This window comes from Thalassophryne amazonica, chromosome 18 (assembly GCF_902500255.1).
Source record: "Thalassophryne amazonica chromosome 18, fThaAma1.1, whole genome shotgun sequence".
NCBI classification, from domain to species: Eukaryota; Metazoa; Chordata; class Actinopteri; order Batrachoidiformes; family Batrachoididae; genus Thalassophryne; species Thalassophryne amazonica.
The window spans coordinates 57,632,316-57,649,121 of NC_047120.1; the positions used below are offsets into that span (position 1 = coordinate 57,632,316).

At 41.1% G+C, this 16,806-nt stretch overlaps 1 protein-coding gene across 2 annotated transcripts in view; it reads right to left on the reverse strand.

Moving 5' to 3' along the window:
- Positions 1 to 16,389, reverse strand: part of itga3b (integrin, alpha 3b) — a 57,392-nt gene extending 41,003 nt beyond the window's left edge. For both annotated transcript variants that reach the window (XM_034193718.1, XM_034193719.1), the window contains exon 1: positions 16,071 to 16,389. In XM_034193718.1, the coding sequence (XP_034049609.1) occupies positions 16,071 to 16,261 (191 nt within the window). In that variant the 5' untranslated portion in view covers positions 16,262 to 16,389. The remainder of the gene's footprint in view (positions 1 to 16,070) is intronic.
- Between the last annotated feature and the right edge of the window lie 417 nt (positions 16,390 to 16,806).

Here is a 16,806-nt window from a genome sequence, read left to right on the forward strand (position 1 = left end):
CCATCTCTGGATGGAGCTGCACCTTAAACACAAAGAAAAAACAGAATCAGGCATCAGAAAGCCAAGAAATACAGTATAATTTGTCAGCATTAAACATCAAGAAAAACAGGAAATACTAAGGTGATCGCCGGCCCCTAGCCCTGAGCTTCACTAACAGACCCAGAATTTAGGTAAAGTTGAGGCCACAGCACGCTCTGTTTCCTAATAAAATGAATTAAAAGAGTGAAAAGCATAGAACTATACTATGCCAGTATGCTAGCCATATGAATGGAAAAATAAGTGCGTCTTAAGTCTGGACTTGAAAATCTCCACAGAATCTGACTGTTTTATTGATGCAGGGAGACCATTCCATAGAACAGGGGCATGATAAGAGAAAGCTCTGTGACCCGCAGACTTCTTATTCACCCAAGGGACACAAAGTAGTCCTGCACCCTTGAGGAATGCAAAGCCCGGGCCGGTACGTAAGGTTTAATTAGGTGAGCTAGGTAGGGAGGTGCCAGTCTGTGAACAATTTTATAGGCTAGTATCAGAACCTTAAAATCTGATCTCACTGGGACAGGAAGCCAGTGAAGGGATGCCAAAATGGGTGTAATGTGGTCGAATTTTCTGCTTCATGCAAAGTCTGGCTGCAGCATTTTGATGCACACACAGCAGCATTACAAACACACTGTCAAATGACAGATGGATGACTGACCGCATTCTTACTCGAAACAGTTGAAATTCATCTCTTCTGCCTTTAAACTGAGCCAAATAATAGATGTTCTCAGTGACTTTGAAGCCACACAAACCAATTAAGAACAGAAAATGTACACACAAGCCCACAGAGGGAGAGCAACAGAGGGGTTTAAGGTCTCCTTGAGACAATACTTCTTGTTGCTTTCACAGAAACACAACTGCCTTTGAGACACTTAAAATAACAGTTGGTTTTTAAAGCTATTTGTCAATTATGTTGTACACATGTTTTGAAGCACTCAAGATTAGTTGGAAATGGTTTGAGCAGGGTGAACCTTACACAAGTGATCACCCTGTTTAGATTTTTTTTTAACATAAATCTATCCAGGACTATGTTGGAAAAGGTTTTTACACCACACAGAACCCTGAAGCATTACAAGATCTCAAAGACCTACACAACATGAAAGCTACTGTATTACAGGCATCTTGTATTGATTCCAGAGAGATGCTGCCACTTATGCACTAAGCAAACAGATGAGGATAATAATGAACTGACTGAATCAATCAAGAAATTGAATTCAGTATGAGAAGAGAAGGAGGAGGCCAGTACTATGGATGCCTGTGTTCTTGTAATGATTTTTATGGGTATAGAACCCGGTGTACATTAAAGTGTGGTTGAGTATAACTGTGTTGCATGAGGATACACACCTCATGCAACACAGTTATATGCCATGACCTGTGAAGAACAACCATCTTTTCAATTGCTGAATATTTAGTAATGTGTGTTTAACAAAATCTGTTTCATGGTTAGAATCACTCAAAAGATGAACACATTAATGAAATGGCTATTTTACAGAATTCTGGATTTTCTGACTAAAGATTAAGATTTATAATTAGGGAATAACCCTGTTGTGTGATGATTTGTGGACGTTCATGCTGGTTATACAGTCTCAAATTGAGCTTTACCTGTGACGCGTTTAGCGGAGACATAAATGGCTATTGCGACTGTATAACTGTATGAACGTCCGCAAATCATCAGCGATAAGGGGGTTATTCCCATTCTAATTCAAGTCCCTCATTTGCATGGTTTATTTTTGTGTAGGTAATTCGGTCGGCGAGGCTTCTGTCGAGCCGAGGCAGCGACGCGCCAACAGCGTCAGGGTGCAGAGTAATCCATCAAATGTGAAAAATCCCATCAAATTCATCAATTGAATGGTAATCAGTATCAGAATCCACAATCAATACTTTTGTATCGTAGCTTAAATTAACACACTTCGGCGGTGGCACACAACTTCTCTCACTCTCAGCTAACAGCGCTAACAGCTAGCAACACGCGCAGCTGGTGATCTGTTGAATTGTGCATCTCGTTGCATAAACTGACAGTTCCGCGTCCCGACAATACTGCGCATGCGTGCGCATGAGCCGTTGTGCGGAGGACAGGAATGACATCTTGTCAGAACACCGTCAGGGGCGGAGGTAATACATCCAAATGTGAAATGGTTGAATGTTTTGCCACTGTTACCCCCAATATTATATGGTAGAAATCTCACACGGTTACTACTCAGATTCACGGAAAAAATGTAATTGAATAAGAATGACAGTTTAAACAACTTAAAAACAGGTCCCAATATGAAATTTCTTTAGCTTTGTACTTCCTGAGTGTACTTCAGAATAAAAGTGTGTCTCTTGATGCCATAAGTCAGCCTTTACTGTGAAAAACAGTAATGGTGTCATTCCATGTTAACTTTTTTTTTTTTTTTTTTTGCTAAAATCTCCCTCTTGTGCGATTTTATTTGAAACACTCTTTCAACATAACACATAAAATGTAGCAAAGACAAAAGTGTATAAACATTTACTTTTAGCAATGGAAGCTACATTTTATCAAGGCCTCAGCAGAGATGTGCTCTATAATTTTAGTTATTTATTTTATTAATGAGTATCTGCTCTACCCTTCATTGTGGTTTCATTCATTTAGAAAACAGCACTCTAATAAAATCAGCTTCTTTGTACTTTCAGGAACACCTTTTCAAAGCAGGAAGTTGACTCATATTGCCATCAGGTTAATCGTAATGCGTCGATGCAGAGTTGCAGTGACAAAAGAGAAGAAAAAAGGGGTGTGTTCATAGTGAATGAAGCAGTCTGTTTGCGCTCCACTCATAGCAATACGAGTGGTGGTTTTCTGACTTTGTCTGAGCGGTGTGCCTTCCTGCATCCTCAAAGTCAGCAGCTGGCAGAAGAGAGCAGAAAAAAAAAAAAAAATCAGCCGAGGTGAAGCAAGCAGGAATTTGGCTTATTACAGCACTAAAAAGGGGCTATTCTATGCTCGCAGAATTACAGCGCCAGTCAAATCCAGCCATATTTTAGGTTACAAACAAACAAAAAAAACCCACAACAACAACAAAAACGATATTCTAGTGTCCCACCAGATTTTTAAGGATACCATGATAGGGATTTTTACAGTGGCTGAGAAGTGCAATTCAAATTTAGAAACAGCCAAAACAAATTTACAGTCTCGACATAAGTGGTCAGGAAGTGCAATACTACTCGAGCTACGACCACTACCTTTGCACCTCCCCCACCAGGACTAAGATGACCCCAAAACACAATCAGGATGTTCCCAAAAATAAAAACTGGCCTCAAGCCAGTTATCCAAGATGGTGTCCAAGATGGCCACCAAAATAGGGTTTTTCACTAAAACACCTTTAAACAACATATAAACAACTTAAATATCACAGAGATTCAATGATAACAGTCTGTTGGTGGCCATTTTGGATGCCATTTTGAATCTTAAACCCATGGATGAATTTTGTTTAGGCACAAGTTTGCTGTGACCTGCAATGGTCTTCCCATTGAATCTCTGTGATATTTAAGTTGCTTATAGGTGTTTTAGTGAAAAAAAACATTTTGGCGGCCATCTTGGACACCATCTTGGATAATTGACTTGATGACAGTTTTTTTTTTTTTTGGGAACATCCTGATTGTGTTTTGGGGTCATCTAAGGAACCTAAAAAAGTTGGTTTGGTTTAGTCCTGAGGGGGTGCAAAGGTAGTGGTCGTAGCTCCCCTAGTACAATACAAATTTACAAATGGGCAAAACAAATTTACAAATGACAGATTCAGATGGAAGGGGAATGTACTAAATGCTGCCATTTGGCTGGCTGGAACTGTTTTACACTTCCTGGACATTTGTTTTCGGGACTTTATAAATTTGTTTCGGCCGTTTGTAAATTTGAATTTCGCTTCTCAGCCACCGAGACTTTGGCCACAACCACCCATACTAAGTTCAGGAGTAATTACTACATACATATATAGGGGTTTCAGTTAAATATGCATTTTTTTTGCTTTGGCACAGTTATGCATTCTGCTTAATGCCCCTGTAGTTTGTACAACATATAAGCAGGCAATGACAATAAACCTAAAAAAAAAAGTACACAAAATTGTCTATGCCACAGATATGAGAGGAAGTTGAACTCATAACCTTCACTATGACTGTTAAAGGGTGTAAATCATTAACAGGGTAAACGTGCTCAGAATGAAAGGAAGCTTGTGTTGAATCATCGGCACACCTAACAATGAGAAGAGGCCAAATGTAGTTCAACTGCACAATCGTGCTACACTTCAGCTCAGAAAATACAACCCTGAACTTGAACTGATTCTTTTTTTAATTAAGATTTCTAAATTGAGAGCGAGTAGGATTTTCTGGACTTGGACGGAAATGTAGCATATTACAGCACAGACTTGGTAAATAGATGAAACTGAGTGAAGAGAGACATTCTTGATTGTAATTCATCCAGGTGGAGAAAAAAAAAACATTCGCTGGAAATGAAATGGTGTGGAACACTTGGATAGTATCATGTTACTTTAACATGTCAGTCGGCACCTGTGTTGTGCTCACGTGTGCACCCATACAAAAACGCAGACACCCACACAGAGGGTATCTCAGCTGGACAAACATCCTGTTTGAAGACCACCATCTGCCGCTGGTCAAACAGTAACATGAGAACAAACTCATTTAGATCACTGTTTGTGAGATTAAGCACGGCACATCATCCCTGACGTTAAACTAACTCATTATCAATCCCTCATCATTAACAAAGAAAAAAAAAAAAGTGAAAAGTGTCCAACGAGGTGCCCCACAGCAGATCCTATGCCAGGTGCAACTTGTTTCCATCCAAACATACTGAACATTCATATTGTCTACATTCTTACATCTACAGATACACGGCACGCGGGGGGGGGGGGGGGGGGGGGATGTATCACACTAATGAGGAAAGTATCAATATGAGCCTTTTCATGAGACAAGCCCTTTCTTCTCCTCCTGAGTTTGGAAGATGCAGCCCAGTCTCGTGCTTTTTTGTGTCCCCCATCACGAAAAGCACCCCATTTTCGTGACACAGATTTTTTATTTTGCTATTCATAATCCTAACCCTTCTCCTAACTCTAACCATAAGATAAGTGTATCCCTAACGCCCCTGAACTCCCCCAGACTCCGTCACCCCACATTTCCCCCATCAAAAAAGCACCCTATTTTCGTGACACAGATTTTTTTATTTTCATATTTATAATCCTAACCCTTCTCCTAACTCTAACCATAACCATAAGATAAGTGTCCCCTAACCCCACCAGAAGCCCCATTTCCCATCACAAAGAGCACCCCATTTTCGTGACACTTTTTTTTTGCTATTTATAATCCTACCCCTTCTTACAACTCTAACCAAACAAAAGTTTCTCCCCTCCCCTAACCATAACTCCCCCAGACCCCCCCGTCACCCACATTTCCTCATCACAACAAGCACCCCATTTTTGTGACACGGTTTTGTTTTATTTTGCTATTTATAATCCTACCCCTTCTCCTAACTCTAACCAAAATAAGTGTTTCCCCTCCCTTAACCTTCCCCAACCCCCGTCACCCCACATTTTGTGCCCCGTCACGAAAAGCGCCCCCATTTTCGTGCCCCTCTCACGAACCAATAGATTAATGCACTTTTCGTAATGTCACCACGAACTGCTGTGAGACTGGGTTGGAAAGATCACTGACGTATAGCCATGGATGACTTTTCAACTTGTTCAGACACCAGCGAAAAAAAAAAAAAGGAAAACAAATCTCCCTCAGATGAAGAAAGTCGTGAAGCTGATATTACGATAGATAGATAGATATTACGGTGAGCTTATTGATGTAGGTTATGGCTATAGCGTTGTCCAAGCTCATCAGCATTTACAAAAGTACATTGGAATAGCAGTTAAAGTTGACCATCTTACTGCAAAATTGAGATTTACAAAGACATTCGGGAATTAAAGCAGTGACTGTTTTAAGCTCAACCGGAAATGGGTTTCTGTTCTCTGTGCACGCGTGTTAGCTTGACTACTCACTGTAGCCTCACTCGCACAAGGAGAACCTGACCAGACCCACTCTGTTGCTACAAATATAGCAGCCAACTTGACTAATAGTTCAGGATAATGTCTCCAACAATGAAAAATGTCGGAGGGAAGTTTTTAAAAGTACATAGCTTTGTTATAGCTAAGCCACCCTGTGCTCAAGGCTGACTGTACTAGCTTCTTTTCTTCACCGTGTCTGGCCAACAACAGATAAGGAGATCTCTTACAGGTTTTGTTAAAACAGACACACCGTTCACTGTAGGTCTTTCCCATGAAACCCCCATCGGAGCGATTCTCCTGTGTTCCGATTAGCGGGAGGCCTAAGCTCCTGCTGGGATCCATTTCAACACGCTATTAGAAGCCGTCAGTCATTCTGGTGCGACACACAATAGCAACTCATGCCATTACCAACTGATTGGACACAGGCAGTAAATGCCGTAAAGTCTAGTCAGCATGGACAAACTTGCACTTGTGCACATTACATAGCAGGGTTTTGTACAGCTGCTGTGGGTTGACTTAGGTGACATTTGTACAACTTGCATTCCAGCATGCTGGTTCAAAGTGACCTGTCATTTATTTTTTTTTGGCATTAGATCCACTTTTTCAACTGAGTTCAACAGCATCCAGTATATACACCCACATTTCTACTTGATCATTTATATCAAATGGTAATAGAGAGATTGGGCAGATTTGGCTCTGCTTTGTGAAAGGAGTAGGTCCTATACAGGCCTGGGTGTTCTGGGACAATACAGACAAACTGTTGTCCAAGGACACAGACAGGTAGCCTGAAGCACACAACTTGTACCTATGTCTATAGGTACTTAGGGCTGGGCGATATGACCTAAAATTCATATTGAGGTAAATTGAGTCCCTTCACGGTAACGGTATATGAGGTCTGTTATAAAAGTATCGGACCTTTTTATTTTTTGTAAAAACCTGATGTATTGAATCACGTGTGCTTGCATGAGCCAACCTTGAACCTTCGTGCTCATGCGTGAACTTTTTCATGCCTGTCGATTGCGTCATTTGCTGGTAAGCAGCCTTTGTGTGAGATGTGTGTAGTGCTCTTGGTGGATTTTCATTGCAAGGAAAATGGCGGGATGACTGGAGCAGCGCTGCATCAACTGGGCGACAGCCAGGTGGAAACCATTCGGAAGATTCAGACGGCTTTCGGTGATGATGCTATTGGCATCACACAGATTAAGGAGCGGTACAACCGGTTTAAAGACGTCCGCACAACGGTGGAGTGCTGAAATGACCAGGTCATTTCCAAAGTGAACGTCGTGGTGATGTGGGACCGTCGTGTGACTTTCCGAGAAATTGCGGAAGAGGTGGATATCAGCACTTTTTCGGTACATTCCACTGTGACAGAAGATTTGGCCATGAAAAGAGTGGCGGTGAAATTCATGCTGATCTGACAGCAGAGCAAAAGCGCCTCGTGTGTGAAGTCTCACAGGACATGCTGGACTCTGAAAAATGATGCCCACCTCTTCCACAATTTCTCGGATAGTCACACGACTGAAAAGCCACTGAAAGCCATCTGAATCTTCCGAATGGTTTCCACCTGGCTGTCGCCCAGTTTCTGGCAAAATTTGATGGAGTGCTGCTCCAGTTGTTCCGTCTTTTTCCTTGAAATGAAAATCTGCCGAGAGCACTACACGTCTTCACACAAAGGCTGCTTACCAGCAAATGATGCAATCGACAGGCGTGAAAAAGTTCACGCATGCGCACGAAGGTTCAAGGTTGGCTCATGCAAGCACATGTGATTCAAATCCATCAGGTTTTTGCAAAAAATAAAAAGGTCCGATACTTTTCTAACAGACCTCATAAATGGTGATATAAACCTAAGTGTAAAAATTATAATGGAAGTGTTTCTGAATGGGTTATATAGTCCCTTAGCAAAGCTAAATTGATTACAAAAAAATGTAATTTTCAGAACATTTATTGTGCAGATCTCAAAACTACAGCTATAATTTGCCAGAAGATACATCTAAGATGCAAGCCTATATTTGATGTTTTAGTGAAAGTATTACATCCATATTTATTTATTTATTGTTGTGGCAGTTGCTGAAGTTTCATTTCTTGAACACTAGATGGCACACCCCCTCAGAATACATGAACCGTTTTCAGGATGGAGGCATTTCCTCATTTTCAAAATGCAACAAGAAACCAGCGAAAAAAAAATAAAAAAAAATAAAATAAAATAACAGTGCTTAATTTACTCATATTTGAAATCAGTTTGGGTAACTTGTCATTCCCTGGCTGATTTTCTGCACCCAGTTAAAAAAAAAAATCCTTGCGTTATTTAATGTGGCGCTTTCTCAAATGTTTGATTCAGGTCGTGACGGAGTTGTCCGCCACCGCCCGGAGCGTCCACTGAAATAAACAACGGCTTTGCAAATATTGCACGTTGCTGTCTTGGCAAATATGTCCACAACAGAACTCCTCAATGCTTATCTGTTTAGCTGACTGCTAAGTGCAGAACCCTGCACTCTGCTGCAAAGGAGCAGTTTGCCTGGATCGAAAAAACTCTGCAGGTTGCATAGGAAGCGATATCGCGATTGGTCAGTGGAGTCCAAATCTCTACCGAAGGCCAAATGAATATCATTTCTACAACCACAAATACCGCACAGCCCTACTGGTACTCCAGCTCCTATCCCACAGAGCCACCAAGGGATCCACTATTTTCAAGACCTAAAAAAATTCAAGCAACATAGAGGTATCCAATTTCCAGTATTTAGGTAAATGAAACAATTAATTTGACAACCAATCTAAAGCTTGAATTACATAAGGAAGAGATTGAGGGAGGTGGAGAGAGTTTCTGAGCGTGTCTCTGCAGCACTTGAAACCAATAGTGAGTGTAAACACAGAGTACTTTGAACTTATGGTTGGACAACATGAGTCAGCTTACCTTTACTCAAGTATTAAATAATTTAAGAAATCTATGATATCAAAGAGGCATTTCAAGCACATCAGCCAATACGCTGTGACTTCAGCAATCTGCCTGAACCAACACAAAGCTTTATTACTGAATGGAGTTTGGCAAAGAAAGAAATATCGTTGACAAAATAAGTAATTTTCCTGAACTGAAATTCTGATGAGAAATGCTTTAGATTTAATCAGCTACAAAGATATAGTTGACAAATTCAGACCCATTTGTCCGTACAGACAGCACACTGCAGATTATCATCAAATGCTCTAAGTGCAGCACAAATGCCTCTCAAAAAAAAAAAATAATAAATAAGAAGCTTCCTTTGCACAGAAGGCATCAGTAGCAACCCCCACATAAAATATGTATGAGGATCTATTAGACAAAAGTTTATTATTTCAAATAGTTTTCACTATGACATGACACCAGGCCCCAGGTGTCACAGACTGAACGGTCTGTCCCTAAAAATCGGTCCGCCTTTTGCATCTGTGCATGTGTCATTTCGGACCACAGCAGCACGTCTGAGACGGAGCCTCTTCATCCAAAGCAATCAAACGGATTAATGGGAAAACCTCTTAAATCATTCTAAAGTCAGTTTTAAGCAGAAACTCAACGAAATTCCGTGACGCTTTGAAATGACGGACACGCAGTGAACACATCAGCTAGCAGCTCGTTTAGTCGAGGAGCTCTGAGCGCTTCCGTCGCATTTTATGATGCAATAATGCTGAATTTATGTGGAAATGATTGTTGTATAAAAGTTTCCGATATCTGTCGCTGAGACAGATGATGACTGGAGTGTAGTTTGAAGCAGAAATGAGGTGATAATCCGTGAACTGCGTCAGGGGGGACCGACTTTTAGGGGGACTGTTCGGTCGGCGGCACCAGATTCCTACAGAAACCAATATTTCTGTGATATAGAATATCACAATCAAAATGAGAAACGTATAACTCTAAACGTACTGTATTTGGCCCTTCCTGATGTCTGCACGTCATACAGAGAAGTGTCAAATATCCTAACTAAATTTAACAGAACAAACACAATCTACATAAAAAAAAAAAAATCAAACAAACAATACAACTTTATGAGTAAATGGGTTCAGGTATATAAAAGGCTGATCAGTGCCAGATCCATTCATATTTAAGTTCTTATTCTTCTTAAATATCTGTATTTTATGCATAACTTTGGTCTGTATCTTGGGGAGGGGGGTGTCTCCCCCTCAACCCCCTTCTAGATCCGCCACTGATAGGTTACTAAATCTAATCTACACACCTGGCAGCAGAAAGGGGAAACCCCAGTCATATTAATGAGACTTTCATGGCCCCGGGTCACTGCAGTCAGACAGACAAACAGAAGTTGGAAATGCAGAAGCACTTCCACTTCAATTAAATATTCATTAGTCAGTTCTCCCTCTCAGGTTGCAGAGGTTCCAAATTACAAACAGCAGATCATCATCATCATCATCATCATGTGCTGGAGGCCAAACAAGATGCCTGGATTTGAGGAGAAATCTGGGGAGTCTGAGCATCTTTCCTAAGCCGTCCCCTGGAGTCACCATTCTCACTTCTGTCTTGTCTCGACATGAAAGCTGGCAGGTTGTGACTGTGCAGAAAAGACATTCCGAGCATACCACCGGGTCAGGGGGCTGGAAGAGCCAATAGGTGGCCAGCTGACCACCTGATCCCTCCTCCCTGATACGGAGAAAAAAAAGCCTTCAAGAAAAAAAATCTGATACTTGAAATGGGCGATTGAAAAAGGAGGGGGTCTTCATGGTCAGCCAATTAAGATGCAGCCCATCCCCGGAAACAAGCCATGGTTATGTACCTTCACTTCCACATGCATTTTTTAAAATGACTTCAACTGAGCCAAAATGCAGTACGAAGATCAGACGAATTGGACAAACAGGCTTCATGTTGGAGCAAAAAACCTTATGGTGCCGACTATTTTGCAGAAGTGGAGCAAAAAAAATCTTACTGTAGCTTTGTCAGACTCGAGCCTACAGAAAGAAAGAATGCCAACATAGATGTCACGACTGGCTTATTGCACTAACTTGTGCTCCCCCTGTAGTCACACTCCAGCTCCCTTCAGTAATGAGGAACCTGCTCTGTGGTGCACAGAGATGGATCAGATGATGAAAAAAAAACTCCGTCTGTGCATTCTTACCGAATGAAAATAATCTTACTCTATATACTGAAGACAAAAACACAAATATTATGCCCAAAGGTCTTTCTCTCTTATCGCATGCGTGGATGATTCGGCTGTCAGGTGCACAGACACAGAATTTCCTTTCAAGTAAATGGACTGCATTTATGTAGCGCTTTTCTATCTGCATCTGACGCTCAAAGCACTTTACAATTATGCCTCATATTCACCCCGATGTCAGGGTGCTGCCATACAAGCTCCTCACTACACACCGGGAGCAATAGGGGATTAAAGACCTTGCCCAAGGGCCCTTAGTGATTTTCCACTCAGGCAGGGATTTGAACCCATGATCTTCTAGACTCAAGCCCAACACCTTAATCACTAGACCATCACCTCCCCCCGAGTCCAACAGTATGTGCGTTGTATTCATGCATCAACTAAAAATGTCGCCGTTCTTTCTGCTGTCAGTTTACATTTGACTTTCTACAAACCGTCCAAATAGAGTTCGACCAATATATCATTTGGCTGATAAAAATCTCCTGTCATGAGCCTTTCATGAACATAGCGGAATCAGCGTTATTTTCCTGATTTAAAAACTTTTATTTTACTGAATAAACCAGTATTGTTCAGTTTGTCTGGTATTTATATTGTGCATTTGTATTTATATTTGCAAACTGTTTCTTTTTTTAACTTTCACTTTTGATACTCTGTGTACTTCTTACCCTGTGTGCTGCTATACAATGCTGCTTGAACATTAATTTCCTTGAGGGAGTCTTCCCAAGGGATCAGTAAAGTTCTATCTAACCTAATATATTCTAAACTGACTGTTGGAAATGGTATCATTACACAGTTTGCCCAGCAGGGGGCGATCGGACTGCATTATTTACAATGCTGTCAACCACAGTTGGGACCCCATCGCCCCTTGGTCACACTAGCTACAAGAGACAGAGGCAAAGTGACCAGCTGCCACTCATGTCCAGATTTGGAGTATTACAGTGACAAGTGGTTACTATGCCATAGTTAGGCGGGGCCAGAAAATGTGTCTTTTTTATGCAAATGCTGAGTGATGCCACATACTATCTGCCATTTAGGTAGGGTGATGGCAGGGTGACTGATGTTCAATTGGTTGTTGGTTACATTTATAGTAAAGTTCATGTTTAAGCTGTAAAACATCAAAACTAAATTACATTTCTTTGTCATGAGGGGTTGGTAATGAAATGTTCAGACTCATTACCATTTTTATGTATATAGTGGCAGATTTACCATATCAGCTCCCCACAAAATCTATATCAACCAAACTCCATTTCCAAATTCTAACCTTGACCTCTTTCATATAAACACAACCTGAGACTTACAATATGGTCAAATTTTTAACTTAAGTTGTTGAAACAATGTTTTGGACAATGTTGAGGTGTAGCATAGAAGAGAAAGACATCAAATGAGATGACTAATGCCAAAAATGCATAATCCATTAAAAATATAAAAACACAATATAATAACCCAGAGGCAAGAATCAAACACCAGAATCATGACGGGCAATATCCACCACTGATGCAATATTTAAAATTTTGTTCCCAATCCAATCCATGTGTGCAATAATCATGCTGTTGAATCGGCATCTTGAAATGCTACACCTGTCAGGAGGACAGATTCTCTTGATAAAAAGGTGAAGTTCTCACAAACACAACAGCATCGCAGAACACCACATTAAAAACTTTGCAAGAGCACAGTCATTACAGTTGTTGCAGTTTTTCTTTGCTGGCTGCACCCATTGGGAACCACATCTGGGACGACAGAACTTTGACCTAATTGGCCTACTGGCAACAAAAGGGCAAAGACTGTGGGAAATTGGACATTATTGCTGTGGGAAGTACAACTGATCTGACTTTTAGGAAAAGTCTTCATACTCCAGAACAAAATCAACTGAATTCTTATTAAAGTTCACATCATTCAATTAAAATTTTGAAATAAGTCATAATAACTTACAAAAGGAATGTATACTTTTTATTAACACTATATTTTTAGCTATGTCACATGGCACACTTGAAATGAGTGCAATTTGTTTATGTGCAAGATCCACAGTTTTGTACTTACTTTTCTCTTTGTTTATATGCAATTTCTTTTTTACCGCTAACTTCTTTTTTTTTTTTCTTTTTTTTAGTTTGCACTCTGGACATACCTTTTTCATTCTGTTAAATTTTATGTTTATATTTCTTTTCTTTCCCAGACCTTTCAAGTCTGTGCATGTTTAACTCAGGTTCATATATTTGCACTGAAAGGCTTGCACCTTATCTTTCATTGTACTTGTTACAGTGGTAAAGAATCTGTATTTAACTGAAATCACCAAATCTAAGAAAGGGTTCAGTTCCTGAAAACATCCTGATTCCTCAGTGTTTAAGATATTGTGCAAACCATATCATGGTGGACTATCACACCAGTGCACTGCCCACCCTAAACTCATGCAACGTTTAACAAAGCACTAAGTATTTGCTACATCCACACTCTCAAATGATATTTTCTCAATTCCTATGTTTTAACTGTAATGCTGCTTACAGACAGAAAACAAACAAAACATTGGCAAAATCATGCAGCCCCCTCCTCATGGGCACTCTGTGAATCGTGACGCCATCCCTCTGGGGACGAGGTCAAGACCATACTCTGATCATGTGTCAGATGGACATTAGTCTCCACAAACTGGGAAAATGGCTGTAAACCAAACGAATCCACACATTCAGTCTCACCTCACTGGTGCTTCCACATGCAGCAAGCAAGGCATCGTTTGAGATTTTCCTCATTATATATATATATACTATATATATGTATGTATGTATGTATATATATATACATACATACATACATACATACACACACACACATGCACCATGCACATTGTTGTCCTTTTTGTAAAAACAATTCTTAAATAAGTGATAAAGGCCAGCTGACACCTTGACTGTGCAACACAAACCAACATGCCCCGAGAGAAGTGAAAACAAAGCAGCGCGAGCAACGTCCCAGCTTTCTGTGCACGCTCAAATAAAGCATGTGGAAGTGTAAAATACACACAGCAGGCTGGAGTTACACCTTTGTCAGACAAAAGGTTCCATTCCCCTGTGAACCTGAAAGGGCATCGGCCTCCTTTCAGCGGCCCAGACGAGCTCAAAAATGGAACCCGGTTCACCCGGGCCCACCTGTTTCACCTGCAGCTACATCAGTTAGAAGTGAACTTCAATGTTGCTGTGCATTCAGGCTTTCTGTTCATTGACTTAACTTTAGATTCAGGTGATCTTACAGGAATCTGAAGGGACGATGATTGAGATATGGACAGATTTTAGGTCTGCTTTGGTACAGAGTTTCCCCGAATAGCGACTCGGCACAACTTATCTAGGTGCATGCTCAAAAATGTGGAAGAGTTTTGAACGTGTTGAAAAAAATTTCAGGAGCTTGTTTAACCCAACTTGGGTCACCACAGGAGATCTGGTAGAGCTCCGCATTGGAATTTGGCACACGTTTTACGTTCCGATAGCAGGCAAGTACTACTCAGGTACCCCAGTCAGCTCACATACATACCCCCCCCACACACACACGTGTGCCGGTTATAGAGATTAACAGTCTTACGTGAGCGTGTTATCTTCCCGACGTGCATGCGCAGATCAATACAAGATAGCTGCTTAGTTGCCTTGGGGGCAACTGTTTGTTGTGATTGGCGCTATATAAAAAATTGATTGATTGATTGATAGTTTGTAATCCAATTGCGAATTTTCTGTGATATTTGACGTTGACATTGAGTGTGCTGAATTAAAATAAAGTCTAATGGGGAGAAAATATGGTTCTGCTAGAAGAAAGCACCGTGACTTTGACAGTGCCCTGCAGGGCTAGGTTAGGGTTTAATTCTTCTAAAAGCATAAAAATGGAAACAATACTTCTGCCTCATAACTGCTTGAAATCTTGCACATTAAAAGAATTCAAATGGTCCAGATGCAGTTTTGTAATATTTCGCAATTGCACACTGTGTGGATCACAGACAATATTTTTATGTGAAAGCTCATAAAAAAGTGAAAACTGGTTATCATACATAGCCAAATTAATAATTCCAAATTCTATTTGTGCGTATAGTGCAGCCTCGTGGTTAGGGTTAAATCAAATCAAATCAATTTTATTATATAGCGCCAAATCACAACAAACAGTTGCCCCAAGGCGCTTTATATGTAAGGCAAAAGCCATAGAATAATACAGAAAAACCCCAACGGTCAAAACGACCCCCTGTGAGCAAGCACTTGGCAACAGTGGGAAGGAAGGAAGGTTAGAGACTATGGTTAAGGATAGGATTCATGGTTATAGTTAATGTAGTTTAGGAATTTATATATCAATAGCAAATACATGTACAAGTATGTACTTGATGATCACATGACCTATGTTGACCAATGAGACAGACGCTATGTACGAATAGAATTTCACTATACAAATAGGTACTGCGAAATATGAACTTGTCCTTTAAGTTTTTAAAGCATGTACAGAATTTCACTTTATTGGCAAATTAGATTTTTTTTCTCCCACATCTTGTGAAGACTTATGTGTTATGGTTTTGAGATGTTTGACTCAGGTCAAGTAGGATTATTAAAATAATATTCTATCATCATCAGCATACAGCTTGATCGCCTCTTCCGGATCTGGCGGGTAAAGGATTAAATCAGTTGCTCTAACAGGTGGTTGACAGTGGAAAACTTTAAAAAGAAAAGGCAATGACATACAGCAGATTAGCAGAGTTTACATTCTGTTTGACGCCGACTTTTCAGACCCTGTTGCAGGTGTTTGTGCGCTCCTGAAGCGGGTTTTTGGTGCATTTCGAGGTTTAAAAAGCGCTGCAATAAGTCCTGATGAGGCGCTGATTTTTAAGTTCTGTTCCAAAGCAGGTGTTGGGGAGTTGATGGCTGTGTGATCGGCGGGGAGCACTCACAGAGGTCTGACCGATCCTTCCGTCTGTTGGTGCTGCGCCACCGACAAGCCGAAGAAACTGCCTGCGGTTGGACCTTCTTTGATCACAGGAAAACGGTCATCGATGTTAAATCCGCTGCAGGTTGGCGTCCTGTGAGTGAGAAACAAAGCCAAGCCGAGAAAGACACTTGGAGTCATGATTGGACTCTTCATCCCGCAGATCCACGATCAGCGTGGGTCCGCCACGGCCGTGAGCTCCAACAGGTAGTCCGCTGCACAGACGATACCACCTCCTCCTCCTGTTGCCGGGGAAGGAGTCTCTCCCTCTTCTGTCTGTGCGCAAAGGTGTGCGCCTCCCTCCGGTTACTGCCGCACACCCGCTCTTTGTGCGCACAGGATGCGCTGCGCCTCCGCCTCGTTTCTGCGTGACGCGCACAAATCTGTGCATTTCCTGTGTTCGATTAAACACACACATAACAAGTTAAGACCATGTTTAGGGGGAAAATGATTTAAACTTTTTGTTGTTACTTTAACACATGGACGTAGGCAAGATTTTTAAAGACGGTGGCCCGGTGCATCAAGAACGCACGGACCAGGGGCGCCAAAAAGGGGAGAATAAGGAGAAGGATTCTTGGGGCCCACGACTGACAGAGGCCCCTAATGCAATTATAATATTGACAAAATAATATGGGGGGTGGCCCAGTAAGATTTCTTTTCATGGGGGCCCAACATCCCTGGCAGTGCCCCTGCAAAAGACC